Source organism: Xylocopa sonorina, chromosome 10, assembly GCF_050948175.1.
Source record: "Xylocopa sonorina isolate GNS202 chromosome 10, iyXylSono1_principal, whole genome shotgun sequence".
Lineage (NCBI taxonomy): Eukaryota > Metazoa > Arthropoda > Insecta > Hymenoptera > Apidae > Xylocopa > Xylocopa sonorina.
In genome coordinates, this window is record NC_135202.1 from 12,180,222 (window position 1) to 12,202,324 (window position 22,103).

A 22,103-nucleotide genomic window follows, 5' to 3' on the forward strand; every position below is an offset into this window, starting at 1 on the left:
TTAATGAGTAAGTAAATATGCTGGTGTAAATTTTTCAACAATGGAACAACATTGTGATATAATTAATGGTTGATTAAACCTCATATAAAATTTATTAAAAAATTTCACATTATAGATTATCTATAATAATATATCGTGTTGATTGTAATAAGGTAATATATAAAATACTGTTGATGTAGTTGTTTACATACATATACATATAAATACATGATTACACTCATATATAAATATCTTACTAAACATTACTCGATTCTTTATTCTCAATATATTTTACAAGACTATTATATAAATTTGTAATGCATGGAAAATGAATAATGTAAAACAAATATTTAATCAATTTGAATGCATATTACGTGTAACATACTGGAACTTTTGCACCATGTATTACAATGAATACCATGGAGCGAAATGGTAAAGTAATTGGTTCTGTGGGTAGTGATATATTTGGTTGAAATGATGGTAAAGACCCATCAGGTTGCAATAGCTGCAGTATTTTTCCATTCATCTTTATAGTTCTAAAAATAATTAAAATAGAATAAAGTATACTATACAATCTATTCTAATTTGATATACATATATAATTATTATCATGTACCGTGATTGTAAATGATCAGAAGTAAGTGCATATAAAAAAATTTTAGCATTCTGAAATGTAGGAATTCCTTGGAAGATAAGTTGAACATCAAATTTACTAATATTAACTCCATATATTGTAATTGCTGGAATTTTGTTAATTCGTGCTTTCTCTGGAGTGCAATGTCCATAAAGTCGAATATAATCAGGTTTGTCTTCAACCGTTATGCTCAATACTTTTTCTGAGACAAACCGTTTATAAATTACACTGACCCACCAGTCAGGATTTGGTATAATATCAGGTCCTATCATAGCATAATTTCCCCCGAACAATGATTGTCTAGTAACAACATTTAAACCTGCACTAGCACTATATCCTAATTTATCAAGCCATAAAAATCCAGCAACAAATCTATCTGACAATTTTGGGGCACCACCACCAAAAGCTGTACTTGTTTCCGCTACAAAAAAACTTCCTTTAAATTGATTAAATTTGTGGGTTTATTAACAGTGATTGACATAATAATATATAATCGCATACATAACCACATAGGAATAGCTCTTCCTGATGACTCAATTGCCTCTTCCATAGATTTTATTTGCATTGGTAAATAATTAAAAGTTGAGATATTTATAAAATCAGTTACTTGAGCTTCTCTTCCATTAAGATAATATTGATGCCAAGTAACATAATTTATACTATCTTTATCATTTTCTAAAAACCTTTTTGTATAATTCTCTCCCTTACCATCTCCTACATGATTTACTTCTGGACCCACAAGTAAACTTTCGTTGTATCCCAATTCATTTAATAGTTGTTTTAAGTGACAATAATCATGTGCAAGTTGAGTTGCGGTAACAGTTCTGTTAAATGCACGACGAAATGAATTTGGTTCTGAAAATTTATCACATTGTGGTATACTACAATTAAAAGATAAAAAATTGAACATGTAAATCTGACTCCACCATTTCCTAGTTGCCAGTCTAATTTCATATTTTTATTTTTGGCAAATGTAATTATACTTTTAGCATTACTGTCATCCCAGGAACCATTTGCATTTCTAATTAATGCATTTAAATCGAAGATCATTCGCAATTTTGATTCAGTTGCAAAATTGTACAAATCTTCAAAATTTTCTCCATTGATTGTAAAATTACTTACGTCTCGATCATTTACAGGACTAATTTCTCTTTCAGAAATTATTTGAGCTGTCTACACAATTAAGTTTGTATAAGTTGAAGTATACTTTAAAATACTTATATCCATATAACTTATTTACAATATAATCACAGACCAACCTCATTGAAATATAAACAATCTGCAGATGTGCCGCCTATTCGAACATAAGCTGGCGCAAGGTGCCTAGTTAAGTTTATAAATTTACTATTTTTTATTGGAAGATTTTGCATGTCACGAAGTAAAGACGTATCAAGACCGAATGATAAAAATTGTTTAGATACAATGTTTTGAAGCAAATATTTTGAGTTCAAATAAATTACGCGAGTGTGGACTATTTCATTTTCTGTATTATTAAAATCCCATGTTAACAAGGCCATAAATATCATAGAAAAACCCACAAAACCAAGTATAAGATATAATACTGCTCCTGAAAAATATATAAAATATATATTTAAAATTTTAAATGTCAGGCATGCATTGTATTATGTACAATATATAACTTACGGGTTTGAATTTTACCAAACCTCTCGTACTGATTTTTACCATAATTATTAATTTTAAAGTAGCTCATAATTTTAAAAATATTTAACTTTGTATTTTAATTCAATTTAATATTTTATAATACTTAAAACAATTTAAATGTACGTTTCTGAAGGCACTGTGAAATAATTCACCGACGTGATATGACTTCGTTTTCTTTATTCAGTAAAAATGGATGATTCTTCCGTGTTCGCTTTTGATCGAAATTTGTACATTCTGTGTACATAATTTGATTATTGTTTAAAAATGTATTGCTATATCTTGATTGTTCTATATTCAATCGGTTTGTAAATTGTTTCTGTTTACAAACTATAGCAATTATGTTAAGACTACATGCAACTTATCATATTTTCGGATTTGTTTTAGATATTATTTCACAAACAATATTACTTATACTGTTGCAATAAAGGTACCTCGAGGCGAAACTTTTTCAGATATTGAATCTAAGCTAGAACTTGATGTTTTAAAAAGCAAAGAGCGGCTTCGGTGTACTGCGATACGATTGCGATAAGACAAACTGCGCCGGTGTTTCTGTTTCTTATTTAATTGTTGTTTTGATTCTGAACTACTTAATTCATCTTCGGCCCAAAACGGTCGGTCAGTGTCATCCGATACTGGTGGATTTGGTACTGAATGCTTAAATCAAAAACTTATTCAAATAAAAATATATATTTCTAGTAACATTAACTTACAATTTCTTGAGAAATTTCAAACGTAAAACATTGTTTCTCCCTGTGTTCCAAATGATTCAATACTCCGATAGGAGTAGTGTAAGATGATTCATTTTCATAACCTTCATCGTCTTCAGACGTTTGTATCATTTCACGTGTGTCACCGCTGGCATAATAACCCATTATCAAGTTTATTTTTATTTTTAGATGTTGTGTGATATATTACAAAGTTAATATTTCTGCGTAAATTTGGCGATATTAAGAATTTTTTAGATCTTTTATACGTTACATTTTGATGTTTATGAGAAAGTCAATTTTGTTGAATACATGGTAACCGTTTTTTATAATGGTTGAACAAATCGTATTATTGTATAGTCTACAATTTGAAATTTATTTGTTTAATACATTTCTTTTGTTATTTGATACCTTTTAAGAAGTACATTTTTTAAAACACTTTTATTTTTCATAAAACAAAAGTTTGACATTGATTCTTTTGCAGTATATTACAAATAACTAATTCTTTTATTTATTGTACATTTAGTATGTTATCAAGAAAAAAAAAGAAAGATAAATGGAACCAACTTTAAAATTATTAATATGAAATTTGTTCTTGTTGTTTTGAATGCTATAGAAAATTAAAGGAAATATACTTGAAGTAATAATACTTCTTCTCGTACATACATTAAGTATCTCTCATGTCCGATGTTGTATCTTAATACGAATAGGACGTACATATCTTTCCTGTCACTTTTCTTTCGATAAAGTTCATAAGAACTTTAAGGCGTATCGCGTTATATGTATGTATACATATAAAGAGAAAGACAATTTAATCATTTTCTGATTTTCTTCGTTTTTTTGAACGTGGACTATCGGTATCATGTGGACTTGGAGTGATATGACTTCGTTTTCTTTTTATACTACTTTCACTGGTCTCGCTACTACTACTTGCTGCGGTTCTTGTTTCTCTTCTGAGCGTTCCTTCTCCTGTGACTTGTACTAATATCTGAGACAAAATTTAATAATCTAAGATTTCATAAAAATAATAATTATAAAGAAAGAGGGAGATTTTAAATCTTTTACCTGCATATGTTGCAAGCACTCTTCTTGCATTGAAACTGCCATTTTATAAATAAATGTATCGTGTTTATTATACATAATGGCATTTTGAAACATTAACATAACATCACGTTGAAAATGCATTGTGGATCTGATTGTACCGTTATCTATATTTTTCTTAATGGTGGATAAGTCCATAGGTCTAAAAATGACCGAATGATATCCTGGTGCTTGATCCTCTGTAATAGGTCTTAAAAACACAGATGCATACTTATGTGTAGCAAGTCGATTATAAACCAGCATAACTGCTTTCTTCCATGCTCTATAATCTGCACCTTCTCCTGTAGCTTCATTCTCAGGTTCACTATCAATAGAAACATTTTGTCGCTTTGAATAAGTTTTCATTGCACGTCCTCCGCTTAACTTGCTTAGCGATGATTCTTCTTCATCTAATTCAACAGTATCTTCTCCAGCGCTTATTATAGATTCCGGTTCCTTTTTTACATCTTGCTCTATATCGATGCTTTTTTTTTCTTCTTTCTCCTCTTTTATTTGAACTTCTTCTTTCTTAACTTCTAGTATTAGAGTATTCTCCAACCGAATTTTTGATTCTTCTTCTACTTTTGATTCTTCATACACGTCCTCTTCTTTTTTAATGATAGGAATGTCAGGCTCAGATTTAATGGGTTCTATGGACTCAAGATTTGAACTTTCTACTTCATCCGGAGATACCAATTGAGTAGAATCTTCTACAATTGCTGTTTCCTCTATTTCTTCTTCTTTAATTTCTATATCTTGTAAAATGGAGCTTGTTGTATCTTCTGAAGAGTCTTTTGTATCTTCTTTCTTAAATTCGTCTGTGTAAAGCTCCAAAGTTTCATCTGTCTGTTCTTCTTGCGTTTTTTCTGAAGGTTCCTCGCTTACTTCTATAATAGTTTTCTCCTTCACTACAATTATGGGTTCTTCTTTGAATGATTCAATTGATTCAGTACTTTCAATTGTATTCTCTATGACTTGTTCTTCTGTTATTTTTTTTTTATCATCTGAACTACTTTCATCATCTTCTAAAATTAAACTAATATCTTGTGATTTTTCTGTATCTTCGGTACTTGGAAGATCGTTTGTTATTTCAGAAGAAATACTAACAACTTCTGCCGATGGAACATCTTGTTGCTCGCCTGTAATTTTAGCAAGATGCATTTCCAATTGATCTAATTCCATATTACTTTTATTTTCTAATTCCTCAGAAGATACCCTCTGCAACTTATTAGCAGGTAATTCTTTAGTTTCTGGTACCACTACTTCAGTTTCTTCTTCCTCCTCTTCTTCTTCAATTTCATCTTCTGCTATTTCATCTATTACCTCTTTTATTGGTATTTTTGAATCATTTTCTTCAGTTTCTACATTTGAAGTTGAATCCATAGCATCAAATTCGTTAACTACTTGTTTTTCTTCCAACGGGGTATGTTTGCTATTTTCATCATCTTGAGTTTCTAATTCAGGATTAAGTTCTTCGTTCAATGTTACTCTTTCATCGCACGTATTTTCTTCAGATTTTACATTGTCAGACGCACTCCCTATAGTATCAGATATCTCGGCAACAATAACCTTGGGCTCTTGTGGTTCAATAGCTACAGTTCCAATAATCTCTGCAATATTTGATGTACTAGAATCAATTTCTTCAATAGCCATTTCACTTTCTGGTGAATTAGAAAGTGAGACAACTTCATCTACATCTCTAGGTTCTGGTCGTTCCGTTACCACTGGTATCTCTTGTATTTGAGACATAGAAAGAGTATTAATTGTTGAAGGAGCTGAGTCTAAAGTTTGTGGACTACCGTTTGTTATTTCTTCTTTTATCAACTCTTCTATATCACCAATAATTTCATTAATTTCATCTTTATCTATTACATCTGCCATTATATCTTTACGTATTACATCATCTATATGGTCAATAATTTGTACCATGCTTTCTGTAACTGGAATATTCGATGTATTGATTGTAAGAGATTGATTGGGTACAGGCAGTTCATTTTGAACCGTTACTTGATGTACAGATTGATGTTGCACATTGTGTACTTCATTAGGTACATTCTGTACATTGTGTTGAGATATAATGGTCGATGTTGTTTGTAAATTAGGTAAAAGGCCTCGTTGTGCATTAGCAGGCATCTCTAATAGCATAGACAAAGTTGGTGCTCCCACTGATGGTCTTTCTGATGATACATTTGAAATTGTAGAAGTAACCAACTGATGTAACTGTGGTGATACATTTTGTGTTAACTGAGAATTTGGTACTTTGGGGCTAGAACCAAGTAGGCTTGTAATTGTTGGTGAGCTCACTTGTGCTGTAGTAGTCAAGGTCTGAATTTGTGTTGTCGGACTTGGTGATTTTAATAGACTTGTTAACAATGGTGACCTTCCTCCTCTAACTTTCTTTTCATCTTCGTCTAGAATTTCTGTCGTTTCCTGAACTTCCATTGTATTTTCAATAGACTTACGTTGATTTATAGCTGATATTGTTTGTGGTGAATTTAATTCTTGTTTTTGTTGACGTTTTGCTAACCATGCAGAATGTGCTCTTGCTTTTTGTTCTTGTTCGCGTTCTTCTTGTTCAATTGCGAGCCACATTTTTTGTAATTTATCCTCTGTAATTGATCCAGATTTTAACATATTTATTTCAGCTTTCAGTTGTTGGTATTCGTCCCTTTGAAAAGCTAATATTTGCCCTAATTCAGCTATTCTTTCCTGTGTTAATTTTCTAACTATTAATTCACCTGTCGTTTCTCCGCTCTCCCTTTTCTTTCTCTTAGGAGTGTCTGCATTTTCCAATAAATGAGCATATTGAATAGCACAAGATTTTTGAGAAAACCAATCAGGTGGTCTCAATGTTTCTTTTTCAACGAATGCTTTCAACGATCGTGATACACTCATCCAATTCTGATCTCCCGACTTTAATACGCTCGAAGCTAGACATAGCTGTTCACGTGTACTCCAATTATCGTACGACCGTTTTAACTTTAATCCTGTCAAGAAACAGTGCAATGAGAAATTATGAAATATAAATTGTGCCAAGTGTTAAATAATTCGAATATCTTCGGTATTATTTCAAAATAAGAACAAAGAGTACTAGTATCGTACTCTGTTGGCTTGTTTACATTGTACAGGTTAAGAAGTAATAATTTACTTTTTACACAAGCATTTAAGAATGAACAGCATAATAACATAATAACACACTTGGTACGAAGAATTAAGAGTTTATAATATAGTATTACTGTAGTCTATTGAAATATTAAACTTTAAAAAAGTTACAAACTAATATCCAATAATCACGTTAACCTCTAAATCATGAACTACGCTAAGTAAATAATAAACATACTATCTTGTACTGATGTCATTTTCGTAAATGAAAATGTTATCCTTTTTCTTAATACATCCGCAACTGTTAAGTTGTGCAAGCAAATTAAACATTAAGATTTCCTTCGTTTGCAGCTTTTCACATTTGACGGTTTGTACACACACACGCGCGTTCCACTTATTCCGCTGAAACATGAAATGCCTGGACAGCTGATCTCATATTGGAACCGGAGGAATACGAGGAAGCAGATGTGTAATGGCGGATCCAAAGTAAGCTGTCAAAGTATGGTGGGTTATATTTTTCCTTTAATTCATAAACGATCGGATATAATTTGTCGACGATCGAACGGAAAGATAATAAATATGCGTTGAGTATGTGAAATAATGAAATTGGCAAAGCAGTCGGTGTAATTAGTACAGTGTAATTAAAAGTGCGAATCTCTGTTGTATATATCAATTGATATCTGAAAGCTTTATCTATCTTTACAATGATGAATAACCGGAGACGGACAAATAACTTCACATACGTCAGTTCTTGCGTAAAGTATATGATATTTATGCTCAATTTTATTTTCTGGGTAAGTAAATATTCCGCCTTTTCCCTTCAGCTGAATATTTTCTCGCTATCGTTATTAATAAATGAACATAGATACAACTAACCAAAAACTTGATATGTTATACATGTTTCACAGCTATTTGGAGGACTATTAATCGGTGTAGGTTTATACGCATTTGTGGACAAATGGCAAGCAACCGGTTCTGTGAGGGTGGAAAATGTATACGACGTAGTATTAAATATTTCACTCGTAATGGTTATTGCAGGAGGGGTGGTCTTTGTTGTTAGCTTCGCGGGTTGCGTCGGAGCATTGCGTGAAAATACATGTCTTCTAAAATTTGTTAGTACATTTATATTTGTTACATTTAACAGTTCTTTGATAGGCAATCTATATAGTATTTATTTATTCCAGTATTCATTGTGTTTATTGGTATTCTTTCTCCTTGAGATGGGTATAGCAATTGTTGGTTTTGTATTTCCACATACATTGCAATCTTTGTTGGAAGAGTCATTCACTGATAAAATTATACAAACCTACAGAGAAGATCCTGATCTACAAAATTTTATTGATTTTGGACAACAGGAAGTAAGGAATATCCATAAAGGAATGTGTATTTAAATATCCTACTAATATTAGAAATATCGAATAAATCAATGCTTCTATCGAGCAGTTTAGATGCTGTGGTTTAAGTCAAGAAGGATACTTGGATTGGGGAAAAAATGAGTACTTCAATTGCTCCAGCCCTAGTGTAGAACGCTGCGGTGTACCATTTTCTTGTTGCATTAATGCTACTGACATATCAGTAAGTTTGGGTATATTTTATTAAATATGAATATACTCTATACGCAAAGAATATATTTATTTAGGATCTGAACATTTTTTAGAGCGGTCTTGTGAACATAATGTGCGGTTATAAGGTACAGATGCTACCAGTATCCGAAGCCGGTAAAAAAGTATGGACTAGCGGTTGTATTGAAATTGTGCGAAGTTGGGCAGAACGTAATTTATATACGATAGCTGGTATCGCTCTGGGTATAGCTCTTAGCCAATTATTTGTCATTTATCTTGCTAAAACGCTAGAAGGTCAAATTGAATTGCAAAAGTCTCGTTGGCATTCCTGAGCTTGACTTCAGGCCACCTACCGCTACCAAATTCATTCCCCTCCCAGCAGGCAGGTGGCCAGTGGCCGAATGAGAGGTCAGGATAACGAAACAAATGTGAATGTTCGTATGACATTACTTGTTCTTTTCGCGATTTCAGTATATATACTCTGCATTCTCTCTTTGATCAGATTTGTTCTTTACTTCAAAAACTATTTTCATCTCTACCTAAATGAACGTTAGTTTATGCGCATATTGCTATATTTTTATAATCACAACTTTGTCTTCTGACTTACTTTACATTTTTATCAATGAGCATTTTAAACGATGCAGCCATAAGCTTTTCTTTCTCAACGGTTCTACAAAACTTGCCAAGTTTAGTCACAGGCTGAATACTTTTAAATTGTATCTTATAATTCAATCTAAAGTAGGACATTTGAAATTTAATATTATTCATTCAACACATTCAGTTACATAAAATTTCTATTGTAAAAACTACTTACTTTATTGATATATAATTGACTAATTTAACAATAGTACATATATTAAAATAGGCATAATGATCTTTGTGTACATGAAAAATGTGTTTGTATGATATTAAATTTCGTACATTTGTAATTTTTGCATTAAAATTTCAACAAAGTATTATTCGCACATTATATGTAACAGTATTATAAGTATCAAAAGCATCAAATCTTTAAATGTTCTACAAACGACTCATATACTTTAGAAAATAGATCTACTTATAAGAGATTCATCATTTTTTTTATATTAATGCTCTTTTTTCAATATGTTTACATAATTATTTGCGAAAGCATTTCGTCTTGTGTGTCATCTGGCGTAAATTTTTTACGTTTTTTATAAAAAATAACAACTAACCGATACGCCGAAATGTAATGAAATAACGACACGGTAAAACACGCACATAGTTGAAAATATAATGCGGTATCTTCTTTTGCTATGCGTGTTCCTTTCTTAATATTTATATAAGTATATTGTAAAACTATATTGTTAGTAAGCATGTAGTTATTTCTGAATCAATATTGTTGATTCTTTTATTATTCTATATTAATATGACTCAAGTAAGTCGGAAAAACGTCCAGTGCCAAAGTCAATGCATCATCTTATCATTTTATTTCAAGCAAACCTGACAATAATCTGGTGTAAATGATCTGTTTATTAACTGCATAAATGGTACATCTGAATATCTTTTTACCAAGAGTAAATGTAAAACTAATACGTAATAAAACAATCTAGTTTGTAATAAACAAATGTTAGTTTAAAACTATGCTTTTGCCACTATCAGTAAATTATTATACGCATATCTGTAACACATACTTTAACGGTGAATAGAAGGAAAATTAAATAATCTGCTATTATTTGTTGTAAATATTTATTTGTATAAAGTAGTATCTACAAGTATGTCATTTGAATATTCTAATATAACGCTCTGTCCATCGATAAGTTCTGAATTTTCAAATAGTTCCATCAATGGAGTATTCATTTCATTGGATATCAATGAACCAGTCGCATGATGAAACAACTGTAGTTTATGCGCACCAGCTACATTATTATTATTAGATATTTTCAATATATCTGCTATCGAATCGATAGCTTTTCCAATTGTCCAATTCTTGTTCACATAAATACCCTTTGAAGGTCCTATATGTTTATTAGTTATTGTTGTTGGTGGATATACAAGAAAATAACACCTCTCGATCGTCGGTATATTTTTGGCACCAACTGCGGAACCCTTTACGCGCATGAGTCTCACCTAATTAAATAATATTTCAATTAAATAGAATGTATATTTAAATAGCATCTATGTTAAGTATAACATACTTTATTAGCCATTGCGATATTTTTTGATTTCTTTAATGTATTCGCTATCTCTTGATCCACTATAGCTTTTGCTTCTGCAAACTGTTTTTTGGGTATTTGCCATTTTTTTAACATTGTTGTCTTCTCCTCGTTAGTGTATTCTAAACAACCATGGTACCTGTGTTGCAAGCAAAAGTGTTTCTTGCACTTGATACATTGCATTTCAATGGGTGAAGTCTCTTTACAGGATTCATCGGAACATAAGTAATTTGGTGCTTTTACTTTAGTGTATGTAATTTTCTCCTTAAAACTCAAACACTTATGAGAAGCAATGTGAAAGTGTTCCTTGCAAAATAACTCATGGCAATGATCGCATTTAAATGGCAAAAAGTTCAATTGTTTACAATCTTTTATTGAACATCTCTCCCCAAGATTTGGAAACTCCATTTTATCTATAACAAAAGTACTGAAGTATTGGTTATATCAGGTATTATTAAACAAACCATTGCTTACTTAATTGTGGGAAGGTGTCGGTGAATGTAAATGGTTTTCACTAAGAGTTCCTAATGCTAGATTACTCCACTTTTGTTCTAATTCTTTAAGTGTCATGTGAGAATCACCATTATCACTTTCCGGGTCGGGTAATTCTGCTACTGGTACTAAAATATCGTCGATAGGCAAACGTTCTTTATGCCAAATCTCATCGATCAGATCTAACAATCTACCGTCACCGCACACTTGACTGTCCATGCCGTGAAATACGGAATGGTTTATTAAAAACTTCCCTTAATGAATATTGATATAGAAAACAATTATTACGATATTATACGATCATCTGTAATTATTTAGTATGTAATTAGTACGCCTGAAGCTGGTCATCGAATTTATAAATTAACGAGACCCGGTGGTGTCATCTGTTTAAAAACGGCTGAAACTAGTAGCAAAATTAGTTCCCGTTTACTGGGAGAGATGGAGCCACCAGTTCTAAGTAGTTCACTTCGCTGTCGATAACGATGTGCGACCAGTTTGAGCACTTTTCACGGAGATGGCACCACGGGTTCTAGAGTAGAGTAGGTATTATCTGTCTCACTCTTTCCTACAGCTTTCTCATATATCTTTCTCTCTCTTACCTCTAAAGCGGGAGATATAATTCATCTTACTCTTTCTCTTCAATGAAAATTAATGAACTTCTTTATTTAATCAGCAGTACTCTATAATTCTGCAATTAAGATGAGAGAGAGAGAGAGAGAGAGAGAGAGAGAGAGAGAGAGAGAGAAGCAGAGAGAAAGAAAGAGAAGCGGAAGCGAAGTGAGAAAGACAATAGATGTATAATAAATATTAATTTTAATATGTATGGGTATTCATTATTTTTAGGGGAATTATTATATTTTTTATGTAAATATACCTTAGGCTATTTAATTGCATCAGTAGATAGAAGAAATATTATATTATAATTATTTGTATTATATAAAGCTTAAGTTTTATTGTAATTTCCTTTATATTTCCCGCTTTAAAGGTAAGAGAGAGAAAGATATGTAAGATAGTTATAGGAAAGAGTGAGACAGATAATACCTACCCTACTGTAGAACCCGTGGCGCCATCTCTGTGAAAAGTGCTCAAACTGGTCGCTCAGCGATACCGACAGCGAAGTAAACTACTTACGACTGGTGACGCCATCTCTTCGAAGAAGACTGAAATTACTCGCCGATTAGTTTGGACAACTCTCCGGCAGATGGCGCCACCAATCGGTCGGTAGTTTATTTCGCTGTCGGCAACAATACATTGTTTAAAGTACTTGAATTGTAATGTTAATTCTATCGTAGTTTGTAGCATAAGTCATCAATTAAATAGCCTCGTCGGTGCTTTTGCTTTGTCCCTGATAAGGGCAAACTATACTTGAAATAATGCTGTTCAATTAACTAAAGTAACATATCTTTATTCCACATTGTAGTAGTAAAAATACATATGATTAAAAGTCTAGAAATAATTGGAATCGTTAACTTGCATTTTGAGGCAAGTTGAACATTCAATATCTGAACATCGTGTAAAGTTATAGAAATCGCATGTATGTTTATCAGATCCTAGCTCGTCGGCTCCTATCTTATTTTTCATTTACAAACACCTTCTTTTAAGTCGCACGAAAGTCCATCGGCACAAGGGCAGAGGATATAATGGACATCCGTTAATTTCAGTACAAGTCCGTTCGGATATTCAAGAGTCATGTTTTGCGTCGAAGAGCTACTTGGTCTACAGATTTCGCCTTTTGTTATCCTGGGTAAGCATTGCGGGTAACTGTACCTGTAAGGGCCTAGAATTTTCACAAATCGTTAACATTCTTTGTCGGCACATCGGTTTTATTTTATCGGAACGCAATAAATACCTAGGACGCAACAATTATCCGATGGGCATTCAGAATTATTCTCACATTGTATATAATCTGGTCTCTTATCTTGAGCGTGACAGGTATAAACCAGTCCGAGTAATAAGAGAACAAAAGTAAAAGAAATCGGTGTCATCGCTGCTATTTTCATTTGCCGATCCCTGAAATGAAAATCCGTAACGCCTATATACTGTTGATTTCCTCTATCGATTTAATCATTCCATTCCTAATAAAAAGAATTCGATTCTTAAAAAGTTAATCGTAGAATTAGAAGTGTCACTTCAAGGAACACACATTAGGAAGCGTACGAGAAACGTTTACGTAGGATCGATCGTCTTATATGGAGCGATCTTTTGTCCGAAGCTTGTGATTAGTCATATGCTGATCGTGAAGTTAAAAGAAAAACGCACAAACCATTCAAAATACACGTGCGCTTCTTTCAATTTCGATAATCCACATATTTCTATGAAAATGTGAACATCGAAAGCATACAGTAATGTAGTCCTTAGAGCCCACTTCCGTGTCCTCTGCGTTACCTCACTGTTCGACAGGATCCGACGCAAACGTTAAACAACGCCAAGAACTATTTTTGCTTCCGGAAACTGTATTTGAAACTTCGAAGATGTGAAATAATTAACAGCGTTATACCTACAAGTGTAATGTTTTTTAATTGGCTTCGATTATCTTGTATCGATTAATCACGCGTGGTCACTTGTTCTCTTCGGTTTACTATAAAACTTGGGAAGACGAGAAATAGATGCGGGCACTTATCGACTTTCTATACTACACGTTTGTCCACGCTCGTCAAACACTTGTTCAGATTTGGCCGCGCAAGCCGACTGCTTGTTGTCTTTATACCGATTCTTCCTCCGCTTCTTCCGTTGCTTCAAATAAATCATTCGCGCGCATATTTTCCTCGAAACAAGAATATTTATCGTTCCATTCCCCTGGGCACACGCAATTATTGTGTGTATTCAGTTTTCCCAAACCTGTAAATATTAACAAACATTATCTCGTACGATAATTCCACGGCACTACGTACACTTTATATTCAAAACTATTTCCCTCGTAAATATAAAAGGAGACTGTAGTATACTCATCGATTAGTAGTCGATAATTTGTATCACCGCGTGAGAAGTTTAGCAAAATATTAGTTTCGCGTAATCGCGTTCTTTAAACGCAAAACAATTCGTGTAATTGATTCTGTCTACGCGTAATAGTAAAAATGTCAAATACTAAGAATGATGGGTCGTCTGTATTATAATTACAGTATTACGTAATCAATTGAATGGAAATTCCGTGAGATGAAATCGCATCAGATCCTGAAAGCATACGCGGAGGCCTTTGTAATTAATGACCTTAGATCGTATTAATACGATGATGTCGATTAATAGGTGCGCATCGCGTTGAATACTTACAATGTACAGATGTTACCATGCGACTTATATGTTTAAAAATGAACGCACATTTGTATTGTTTCCTTAAAAAGCGTGACATCAAATTTGTCATTCAATTATCGTTAATTTAGTATGTCTCGAGGAAACGAAAATATCTGCGTGATGCATAGCAGGTTTATCCTGCTCGTTTCTTTACGAGTTACAGTATGCTTTATATTATAATAATAGTTTACCGAAATGCTATGAAGTATTTCTTCATTTTTTGATTATTTATTTCTTGTTCTATGTTATCGCGAAACCAGCATTTCCTCTGTACATAACTCGTGTGTTCACCTGCGGGCGAGCAATAATAATTGCATAAGTTCGATTCCGAGGCGAACGATTTGGTAACAGCAGCAGCATATTTCGATGCTCCTCCGCTAGATGTTCTTACATCCACCGAATAGACTAAACGCTTACCTTTCTATAGTTGGAATAAGTAAAACTGGAAATAACCTCGCATATCCCATGAAAAGAGAGTTACGATGTTTTCGGCTCTGCGGGGTTAGAACTATTTATAAAACGAGCTATTCCACTCTGTGTCATTTAAAATGTGTCGAGCACATTTTAGCGGCCTCGAACACGAGACAATTCGTAGCTACGTTTTTCACCATTAGGAATTATTTACGAAAATATATTACCAATTGCGTGATGAAATAAACATTTCTTGTGAGCTCGGTGGTTCCACCTTTGTGTTAAATTTCTCTTGTCAACTTGACCATGGTAATTACTACATAATCGCACATGACGTTTAAACAAGTGGGAGCATTCAGAATTTTTCTAAACAATTTCTAAACATTAAATGTTTCAGGCCCTGTTAGGAGCTCAATTAGTTATCACTCTGATTATGGTCAGCGTCATTCAAAAGTTAACTCCCCATTTTTCTTTGGCAAGATGGATCTTATGTTCTACCGGGTATTTCTCCCGTGGAAATAATATCAATTATCCATTACACAAAATCTGATATTAATTAAAGATTTTTCCATTGTTTGGTAGATTGACACGTTGTTTGTATCCAACTGACCAACAGCTTAGAACTTTGGCTGGTGTACCTAAAGAGAAACCTAAAAAAGGCAAACACGTAGAGAATGGAAAGGTTGGAGATGTTTTTCATGTTCCTAGAAATTTGGATATCACACTTGAAAATGTGAAGATAACTACATTAGACGTAGTACATTTAAAATATTATACAGAGTATCAATGGCTATTGGACTTTTCTATCTATGCTACGGCAGTTTATATCATGACAGAGGTTGGTACTTGCTGTTTTTCTTTTCTTTGCATTCTTAACTGTATAACATTTTACAATTGTTAATTGACAGGCATATAATTACTTGTATCCAATCAAAGATGAGATTAATTTAAGTATGCTTTGGTGCTCGTTAGTTCTGGGTTTTGCATTGTATCCTTTTTACAGTTGATGTACGTCATTATGACTATATATTATTTTCTTCAAAAAGTGCTCACCTTAATTAATATTTAGTAAAGTGTTACTTTCTCTTTGGGTGCAATATTTTAAGGGAGAGGAGAGTATAGGTGAAAGATCGACGTGTATTGTAACTGGATTTGCTTATCTTCTCATAGCTATGATAATTCTTATTGTCGATGAAAATAATTTAGAAATTGGATTGGACAAAGCTTATGCGAGTTTCAATCATAGTGCTTCTCTCTTTCTTGACAATCAAGGTCTCTCTTCTACGTAAGTTTATTCAATCTTAATCCCATTAAAAAATGTTCAATTCTTTGCTCTTTCACTCATCTTGTTGGAACAAATTTTTTTTTTGTAGAGGTCCTGCATCGAAAATAGTAGTAAAGTTCTTCCTGGCCTTATGGTGTGGTTTACTAGGTTCTCTTTTTACTTTTCCAGGTTTGAGAGTGTCAAAAATGCATTGGGATGCATTGAGGTATTGAAATTAAATAATTTTTTAATTGTCAATAAAATTTAATGAAAATGCAATGTTTCAGATATTATAAGGATCGCAAGCTATTATTACTAATGGCAAACATTAGTTACGCCTCTCCACTTTTACTAGTAAGTTTATGGATTAAACCTATAAGCAGAGATTATCTTACAGTCAGGATATTTAGTGGTATGAGTGGACCACTGTAAGTTGTGAAATAATGTTTATTATAACATATACTTCTACATATAAATTTCGTTTACATACAAACATTTTTCAGAATGACAACCTCAGCTTTTGAGAGCATGAGATTAATTGCAATTATTGTTGCAGTTCTGTTAAAATTTGTATTAATGCCAATGTACTTGCAGTCATACCTCAATTTAGCTATGCAACGATTAGAGAATCAAAAGAAAGAAGCTGGTAGAATTACAAACGTCGATTTACAGAAAAAGGTGCCAGAAGAAACATATATAAAATACTTACTTTAGAAAAACGTGACTAATTACATATATTACGATAGGAATCCTTTTTATAACTTTTTTCAGATTGCTGCCGTATTTTACTATCTATGCGTTGTGGCTTTGCAGTTCATTGTTCCGATTATTATATGCTTATTTTTTACATTAATGTACAAAACTTTAGGTAAAACAAATATTGATTAAGTAATATTTGTAGTTACTGTAAATACCATTTTGCAATTGTGTTCAAATATTGGTTGTAGGTGGTTATACGTGGGACGGTCTTTTCAAAGGAACGTCGCTTGACGAATGTCCAGCTGATGAATTACCAAAACCTGTAACAAATGTAATGAGTAGTGATGATAACGAGAAAACTGTCGCGCAAGATTTTCAACTCGCTCTGAGTTCCTTGAAACAGGTAATGCTTGTAATGTTATCATTGTGTCGTTAATTAATTTTGTTTCTTGTTTAACAGATATTCACCACGGACGTGTACAGAGGATTATTAGGCTTAGCAACATGGTGGAGTTGTTTCTCATTGTTTGCAACTACCGCCATGGGTATGTTTTATCAATCGTACTTTTCTGTCATGTAAAATATTACAGAAAGGATCATTTCACATGTCATTCGCACAAATGTATGTCATTTCTTACTATTGGTTCTTCAATGCTAAAACTACTGGATTATTAAATAAGTATTTCTCGAAATTACTTATTTCGAAAATTGTACCTATATTAGGGTATGCACAACAGCGACTGTCTTACTGGAAGCGTTATAATACTAACTTTAAAGATTTTATAATACATATAGATTAAAGGGAAAGAGATAGACGATAGATAGGTAGATATAGATAGATAGATAGCTAGATAGATAGATAGACAGATAGATAGATAGATAGATAGATAGGTAGGTAGGTAGGTAGGTAGAGAAATGAAAAAAGACAGAGAGAAAGAGAGAGAGAGAGAGAGAGAGAAGCAATAAAATGCTACAATTACATGTATAAATATTACATTGAGATTAAAATTGAATAAATTTATCTTTGCATCGCAATCTCTTTATTGAACACACGCATGATATATACATATATATGTAGAGCACTATATTAAAGTATCATACATTTAGAGATAAAAATAATATCAGTAAAGTTTTACAATATAAATGTAAGTAAGATTTTCTTTCAATTAACATGTGTGGGATATCAATAAATTGAAGCACTGTCTGTTAAAATAAGCTGTTTAATATTCCATGTACGACTAACTGATTACAATTAACTCGTCTGTGCACCAGCTCCGCGTTAGGCTAACTGAAAGCAGCTTTCATCGATAATGTTACGATTACAGATGAATCGAACAAAAATATTATCTGCCGCTTACATATTCGCTTTGATAGTACCAATTTAAAATGTTATATATATATATATATATTTTTGTACAAGATATTCATACAAATTTTATGTATAATAATTTACTGGTGATGTTGCGATTTTGAATTGAAATTTAATAGAATTTCAATTAAATCATTTTAATTATACTTGTAATTGTTTAGAAGTCTAATAATTATTATATATTGCACGATATTGTAATGTTTTGTAAAAGGGAAAACTATATCAAACGATTGTTATTCACGAATTGTATCGTCTCAGAGAAAGTATGATCGTATGCTTAAAAATGTGTCGATGCGATGCTACTCACGTATCAACCTAGCTGCTTCCGTGATATATAACTCCCCACAGAGTATCGTAGCGTCAGAATAGTGTGTTGATTTTCAACGGTGATAATACTGTCGTCCGTTCTAGCGAAGCTTTCAGAGTTTCTAAAGAAATTGCAAAATGTTGGTAAGTATCGATTGCTATTTCTAATTACATTGCGTATTTTAATAGAAGTTATCATTTTCAGAAATATGTAATACTTGCTTGTACGATGCTTGTTTCGACATTGGCTGAACCACCCATTCAGGGTGTAAAACCAACAAATGTACTTGGTACTTCTGATCAACATGCATCTTTTAGTTTTGTTAGACCAGGTTTAACGCAAACAGCCTTTGCCTTCACTGGTCCTAGTTCTCATCAGTCATTTAGTTCCAGCATTGGAAATCCTCACTTAGCACAAAGAGTGTTACCAAACGTTGCTAATGCACTTGCTTATAGAAATCCTGGATTAGGTTCGCAACATATCTCCAATATCATAATATGCTTTTGAAAAGTAGCAATGACTAATATTTATTCACCATACTACAGGTGTATTTCCAATTAGTCCTGTCACACATGGTTACGCAACTTCAGCAGTTGCACCTAATTACATCTCTCCTGCACAAGCTCCGCTACCCTATCAAGTATCTGTAGATCCAGCTACTGCATTAGCTTATTATCAACAGTTACAACAATTTCAGCAACCTCAGTTCCATGGCTATTCTGCTGCTAGTGCATATCAAGCACAATTAGCGCAATTACTTGCATTAAGACAAGCTCAAGCTCAAGCTCAAGCTCAAGCTCAATCTCAAGAGCATGTGCAGCCTTCGCAAGCGCAAGTATGAATAATGTACAAAAACTATTACTATGGTACATTATATAAAATTGAAATGTGATTTTTGTTTAATAGTAATCGTCCGCAGGTGCCTGAGCAAATCCAATTACAACAGGAAGAGCAACAACAACAACAACAACAGCAGCCTCAAAATTTATTAGGTATCGCTTATTCGTCCGCACCTACGGTAGCGCGGGTGAAGGTTTCTGGAAATGGCTATAAGTTTGATTTTTAAAATATAAAGTTGTATAATATCAAACTCTATATTATACACTTTTGTATTTATTTATTTATATCAATTAATTTAATGTATTAACTCTTTTATACGATGATTATTCAATAAATTGGTTCTAAATATTCTGTGGAGATTTTTGAAAATATACATTATGCGTTATATAACAATTTTTACTAGTTTAAAATAAAAATTAACTGGTCTAGAAGGCCCCGGGGGGATTCGAACCCCCGATCTCCCGTTTACTAGACAGGCGCTTTAACCAGCTAAGCCACGGCGCCTTCCTTTTTTTACTTCTCTCTCTAGTTCGTTCACTATTATCATAGATAATAAACGTGCATATATTTATATTATTATAGTTATTATATTGTATTGTATTGTATATATGCTTTACCTACTTCTCTTCTCTTTTCTTTCTCTCTCTTTCTCAAATGGAATCTAATTTCTTGTCAGACGTTTCAACAAATTAGCTTGATCAAATTAAACATGTCAGAATTTACAAAAAAAATTAAAAAGTATTTTGACCCCGACGTGATTTGAACACGCAACCTTCTGATCTGGAGTCAGACGCGCTACCGTTGCGCCACGGAGTCTTCGTTACATCGATTCGTTCAGTAACGGATATGTGGCACTACCCTCTGTCCTACACAGATATTATTTAATTAAAAAAAGCAGGGTCTCATAATAAAATTAAGATTAACAATAAAATATAGAATAAAAACCTATTCTATTTTTCTCTAATGTGTCATTTAACGTATAATGTTTTTGTACGCATTGCAAATTAAATACGATATTAAAATGTATATTATACAGTTTGTTATTAATTGAGGCATAAATAGAATACGAATTATACGATGTATTTGTTACTTATTCGTAAAGAAAAATATTCAAAATGGAAAGAAAGATGAAATTGTAAAGATCTATCGTTCGACCTTTGCAATGTAAGTGTAACTAAACCCATGAAAAAGCACGTGGTGCGTGCTCACATCCCGCATGCAAGCACCGAATTATCCGAGGAACATATTGACTTAGGAAGCTACATCTCTTCCTATGCTGAAAAGAGTTTCGCGCGGGTTGTCTCACAAAGCCCCTCCTGGCATCAGGATATCATGTAGTTCCTGCAATATGTTCCAGACGCTCGTAACAACCAAACTCCACCGACCAATATCTTACTTCTCCGTTCGGGAAAAGTGCGCGCATCGTGAGTGGTTCTCCAACGGATACGGCGTACGTGACATGCGGGCAAGGGATGCACGTGGTCAGATACTTAGCTGACGTCAGCCTTTGTTGCCTCAGTTGATTTATTAGTCTTTGATTTGCTGCTCGTTCTGGTCTTCCAGTAATTTGTTGATTATACAAACTTACATTTCGGCTTTTAAGACACAGCCTGGTGCTTTCGAAATATTTCTAGGTTAAGCTTCGAATTGACTGATATCAATTTGATGGTTTCCATAATGATATTTATGGTAGCGGTGGGTGATGGATAAGGGTTTTATATTCGGTAAAAGTCAGTAACTTAGCTTACCCTGTTTTCTTCTTAATCTGGTCTACCAATTACGGCAGTCTTTCGATTGTTCTCTTGCGTTATATCTTGAAAGACCCGCAAATGATGAGAGTCAAAGGAACGATGTCTGTAGACACGAAATAAAACTATTCTTGCTTCGTGGTGAAAACTCTTCTGTGTCGTTTGAGAGAGTTCAGTCTTATATATACATTGTGGTTGGAGAGGGGGAGGAGGAGCGTACATCATGGATAGTTGTCTTGTTGTCTGTCCGGAAAATCATCCTGTTGTACATCAACATTCAGTTTTAATTAATTTGACGCTGGCGTGCTGTGACAAGGACTGGCGTTAGCTAAGTACCTGACCAGGTGCACCTCTTGCTGGCATGTCACGTACTTTCATCCGTAGGAAAACCACTCACGATGTGTGCACTTTTTCCCGACGAAGAAGTAAGATTATCGGTCGGTGGAGTTTGGTTGTTGCACGCTATTGCGATATTCCGTCATGCCTTGACTTTCGCCCGTGAGGAATTTTTTCAACAGGAACGCATGCAGCCAACGGTAATTTCATGACGCCACCGATAGAAGCGCTAGTGTATAACGTTGAATTGAGAGTGTATATACGCATGTTCCTACATATTACTTATAAGCCTCAGCTATATAGAAAGCAAAACCCCCACCATTGTACGTACCAAATCAGATGTTAATTTTAGGGGAAAGCGTAATAAGATTGATCCATCCACGAATAAGTACAGAAAGAGTATTACTGCACGTTGTAATCTTGTAATACAACAAAAAATTATTCAGACTAATGAT

General features: G+C 33.3%; 9 protein-coding genes, 1 long non-coding RNA gene and 2 other non-coding genes across 18 annotated transcripts; 4 read left to right on the plus strand and 8 right to left on the minus strand.

Annotated features, from left to right (window-relative positions):
* Nucleotides 1–314: 314 nt before the first annotated feature.
* LOC143428449 (heparanase) lies at nucleotides 315–2,360 on the minus strand. The gene is made up of 6 exons (XM_076903323.1): nucleotides 2,258–2,360; nucleotides 1,873–2,180; nucleotides 1,540–1,786; nucleotides 1,115–1,468; nucleotides 596–1,034; nucleotides 315–515 (listed from the first exon to the last, which is right to left on the minus strand). Exons 1-6 carry the CDS (start codon nucleotides 2,322–2,324, stop codon nucleotides 350–352), a joined length of 1,581 nt encoding a protein of 526 aa, XP_076759438.1. The 5' UTR covers nucleotides 2,325–2,360; the 3' UTR covers nucleotides 315–349.
* Nucleotides 2,361–2,423: 63 nt separating this feature from the next.
* On the minus strand, nucleotides 2,424–3,325 carry LOC143428252 (uncharacterized). Its single transcript, XM_076902976.1, has 3 exons — nucleotides 2,986–3,325; nucleotides 2,707–2,929; nucleotides 2,424–2,602 (listed from the first exon to the last, which is right to left on the minus strand). The coding sequence occupies exons 1-3, from the start codon at nucleotides 3,145–3,147 to the stop codon at nucleotides 2,424–2,426; spliced, it is 564 nt and encodes a 187-aa protein (XP_076759091.1). The 5' UTR covers nucleotides 3,148–3,325.
* A 76-nt stretch (nucleotides 3,326–3,401) lies between these two features.
* Brd8 (Bromodomain containing 8) lies at nucleotides 3,402–7,569 on the minus strand. Of its 3 annotated transcripts, none has more exons than XM_076903322.1 (4): nucleotides 7,400–7,569; nucleotides 6,798–7,046; nucleotides 4,045–6,668; nucleotides 3,402–3,967 (listed from the first exon to the last, which is right to left on the minus strand). In XM_076903322.1, exons 1-4 carry the CDS (start codon nucleotides 7,416–7,418, stop codon nucleotides 3,791–3,793), a joined length of 3,069 nt encoding a protein of 1,022 aa, XP_076759437.1. In that variant the 5' UTR covers nucleotides 7,419–7,569; the 3' UTR covers nucleotides 3,402–3,790. The 3 variants fall into 3 exon arrangements, with proteins under 3 accessions (XP_076759437.1, XP_076759436.1, XP_076759435.1); XM_076903321.1 differs by having other exon boundaries at nucleotides 4,045–6,279; nucleotides 6,364–7,046; XM_076903320.1 differs by having other exon boundaries at nucleotides 4,045–7,046.
* Nucleotides 7,570–7,627: 58 nt separating this feature from the next.
* On the plus strand, nucleotides 7,628–9,430 carry LOC143428450 (tetraspanin-33). The gene is made up of 5 exons (XM_076903324.1): nucleotides 7,628–7,955; nucleotides 8,070–8,273; nucleotides 8,346–8,519; nucleotides 8,605–8,736; nucleotides 8,819–9,430. Exons 1-5 carry the CDS (start codon nucleotides 7,866–7,868, stop codon nucleotides 9,053–9,055), a joined length of 837 nt encoding a protein of 278 aa, XP_076759439.1. The 5' UTR covers nucleotides 7,628–7,865; the 3' UTR covers nucleotides 9,056–9,430.
* A 980-nt stretch (nucleotides 9,431–10,410) lies between these two features.
* LOC143428451 (AN1-type zinc finger protein 1) lies at nucleotides 10,411–11,510 on the minus strand. The gene is made up of 3 exons (XM_076903325.1): nucleotides 11,369–11,510; nucleotides 10,877–11,307; nucleotides 10,411–10,808 (listed from the first exon to the last, which is right to left on the minus strand). Exons 2-3 carry the CDS (start codon nucleotides 11,300–11,302, stop codon nucleotides 10,428–10,430), a joined length of 807 nt encoding a protein of 268 aa, XP_076759440.1. The 5' UTR covers nucleotides 11,303–11,307; nucleotides 11,369–11,510; the 3' UTR covers nucleotides 10,411–10,427.
* On the minus strand, nucleotides 11,365–11,648 carry LOC143428452 (anaphase-promoting complex subunit 13). Its single transcript, XM_076903326.1, has one exon. It carries the CDS (start codon nucleotides 11,603–11,605, stop codon nucleotides 11,369–11,371), a length of 237 nt encoding a protein of 78 aa, XP_076759441.1. The 5' UTR covers nucleotides 11,606–11,648; the 3' UTR covers nucleotides 11,365–11,368.
* Nucleotides 11,649–12,937: 1,289 nt separating this feature from the next.
* On the minus strand, nucleotides 12,938–14,030 carry LOC143428030 (astakine). 2 transcript variants are annotated; one of them, XM_076902604.1, is made up of 3 exons: nucleotides 13,888–14,030; nucleotides 13,236–13,396; nucleotides 12,939–13,163 (listed from the first exon to the last, which is right to left on the minus strand). In XM_076902604.1, the coding sequence occupies exons 2-3, from the start codon at nucleotides 13,384–13,386 to the stop codon at nucleotides 12,964–12,966; spliced, it is 351 nt and encodes a 116-aa protein (XP_076758719.1). In that variant the 5' UTR covers nucleotides 13,387–13,396; nucleotides 13,888–14,030; the 3' UTR covers nucleotides 12,939–12,963. The 2 variants fall into 2 exon arrangements, with proteins under 2 accessions (XP_076758720.1, XP_076758719.1); XM_076902605.1 differs by lacking the exon at nucleotides 13,888–14,030 and having other exon boundaries at nucleotides 12,938–13,163.
* A 1,291-nt stretch (nucleotides 14,031–15,321) lies between these two features.
* Emei (transmembrane protein 161-like emei) lies at nucleotides 15,322–17,647 on the plus strand. The gene is made up of 11 exons (XM_076903105.1): nucleotides 15,322–15,394; nucleotides 15,483–15,586; nucleotides 15,668–15,923; nucleotides 15,994–16,073; nucleotides 16,155–16,370; nucleotides 16,459–16,575; nucleotides 16,637–16,777; nucleotides 16,853–17,027; nucleotides 17,121–17,217; nucleotides 17,297–17,451; nucleotides 17,509–17,647. Exons 1-11 carry the CDS (start codon nucleotides 15,392–15,394, stop codon nucleotides 17,626–17,628), a joined length of 1,464 nt encoding a protein of 487 aa, XP_076759220.1. The 5' UTR covers nucleotides 15,322–15,391; the 3' UTR covers nucleotides 17,629–17,647.
* A 1-nt stretch (nucleotide 17,648) lies between these two features.
* Nucleotides 17,649–18,450, plus strand: LOC143428321 (uncharacterized). Of its 4 annotated transcripts, none has more exons than XR_013102413.1 (2): nucleotides 17,649–17,873; nucleotides 17,952–18,450. It is a non-coding gene; the product is annotated as an uncharacterized LOC143428321 (long non-coding RNA). The 4 variants fall into 4 exon arrangements; XR_013102412.1 differs by having other exon boundaries at nucleotides 17,948–17,967; XR_013102410.1 differs by lacking the exon at nucleotides 17,952–18,450 and adding an exon at nucleotides 17,920–17,944.
* Nucleotides 18,451–18,498: 48 nt separating this feature from the next.
* On the plus strand, nucleotides 18,499–20,059 carry LOC143427909 (uncharacterized). Its single transcript, XM_076902417.1, has 4 exons — nucleotides 18,499–18,867; nucleotides 18,929–19,193; nucleotides 19,270–19,559; nucleotides 19,644–20,059. The coding sequence occupies exons 1-4, from the start codon at nucleotides 18,862–18,864 to the stop codon at nucleotides 19,788–19,790; spliced, it is 708 nt and encodes a 235-aa protein (XP_076758532.1). The 5' UTR covers nucleotides 18,499–18,861; the 3' UTR covers nucleotides 19,791–20,059.
* Nucleotides 19,995–20,068, minus strand: Trnat-agu (transfer RNA threonine (anticodon AGU)). Its single transcript has one exon. It is a non-coding gene; the product is annotated as a tRNA-Thr (tRNA).
* Nucleotides 20,069–20,308: 240 nt separating this feature from the next.
* On the minus strand, nucleotides 20,309–20,380 carry Trnaw-cca (transfer RNA tryptophan (anticodon CCA)). The gene has a single exon. It is a non-coding gene; the product is annotated as a tRNA-Trp (tRNA).
* Nucleotides 20,381–22,103: the final 1,723 nt, after the last annotated feature.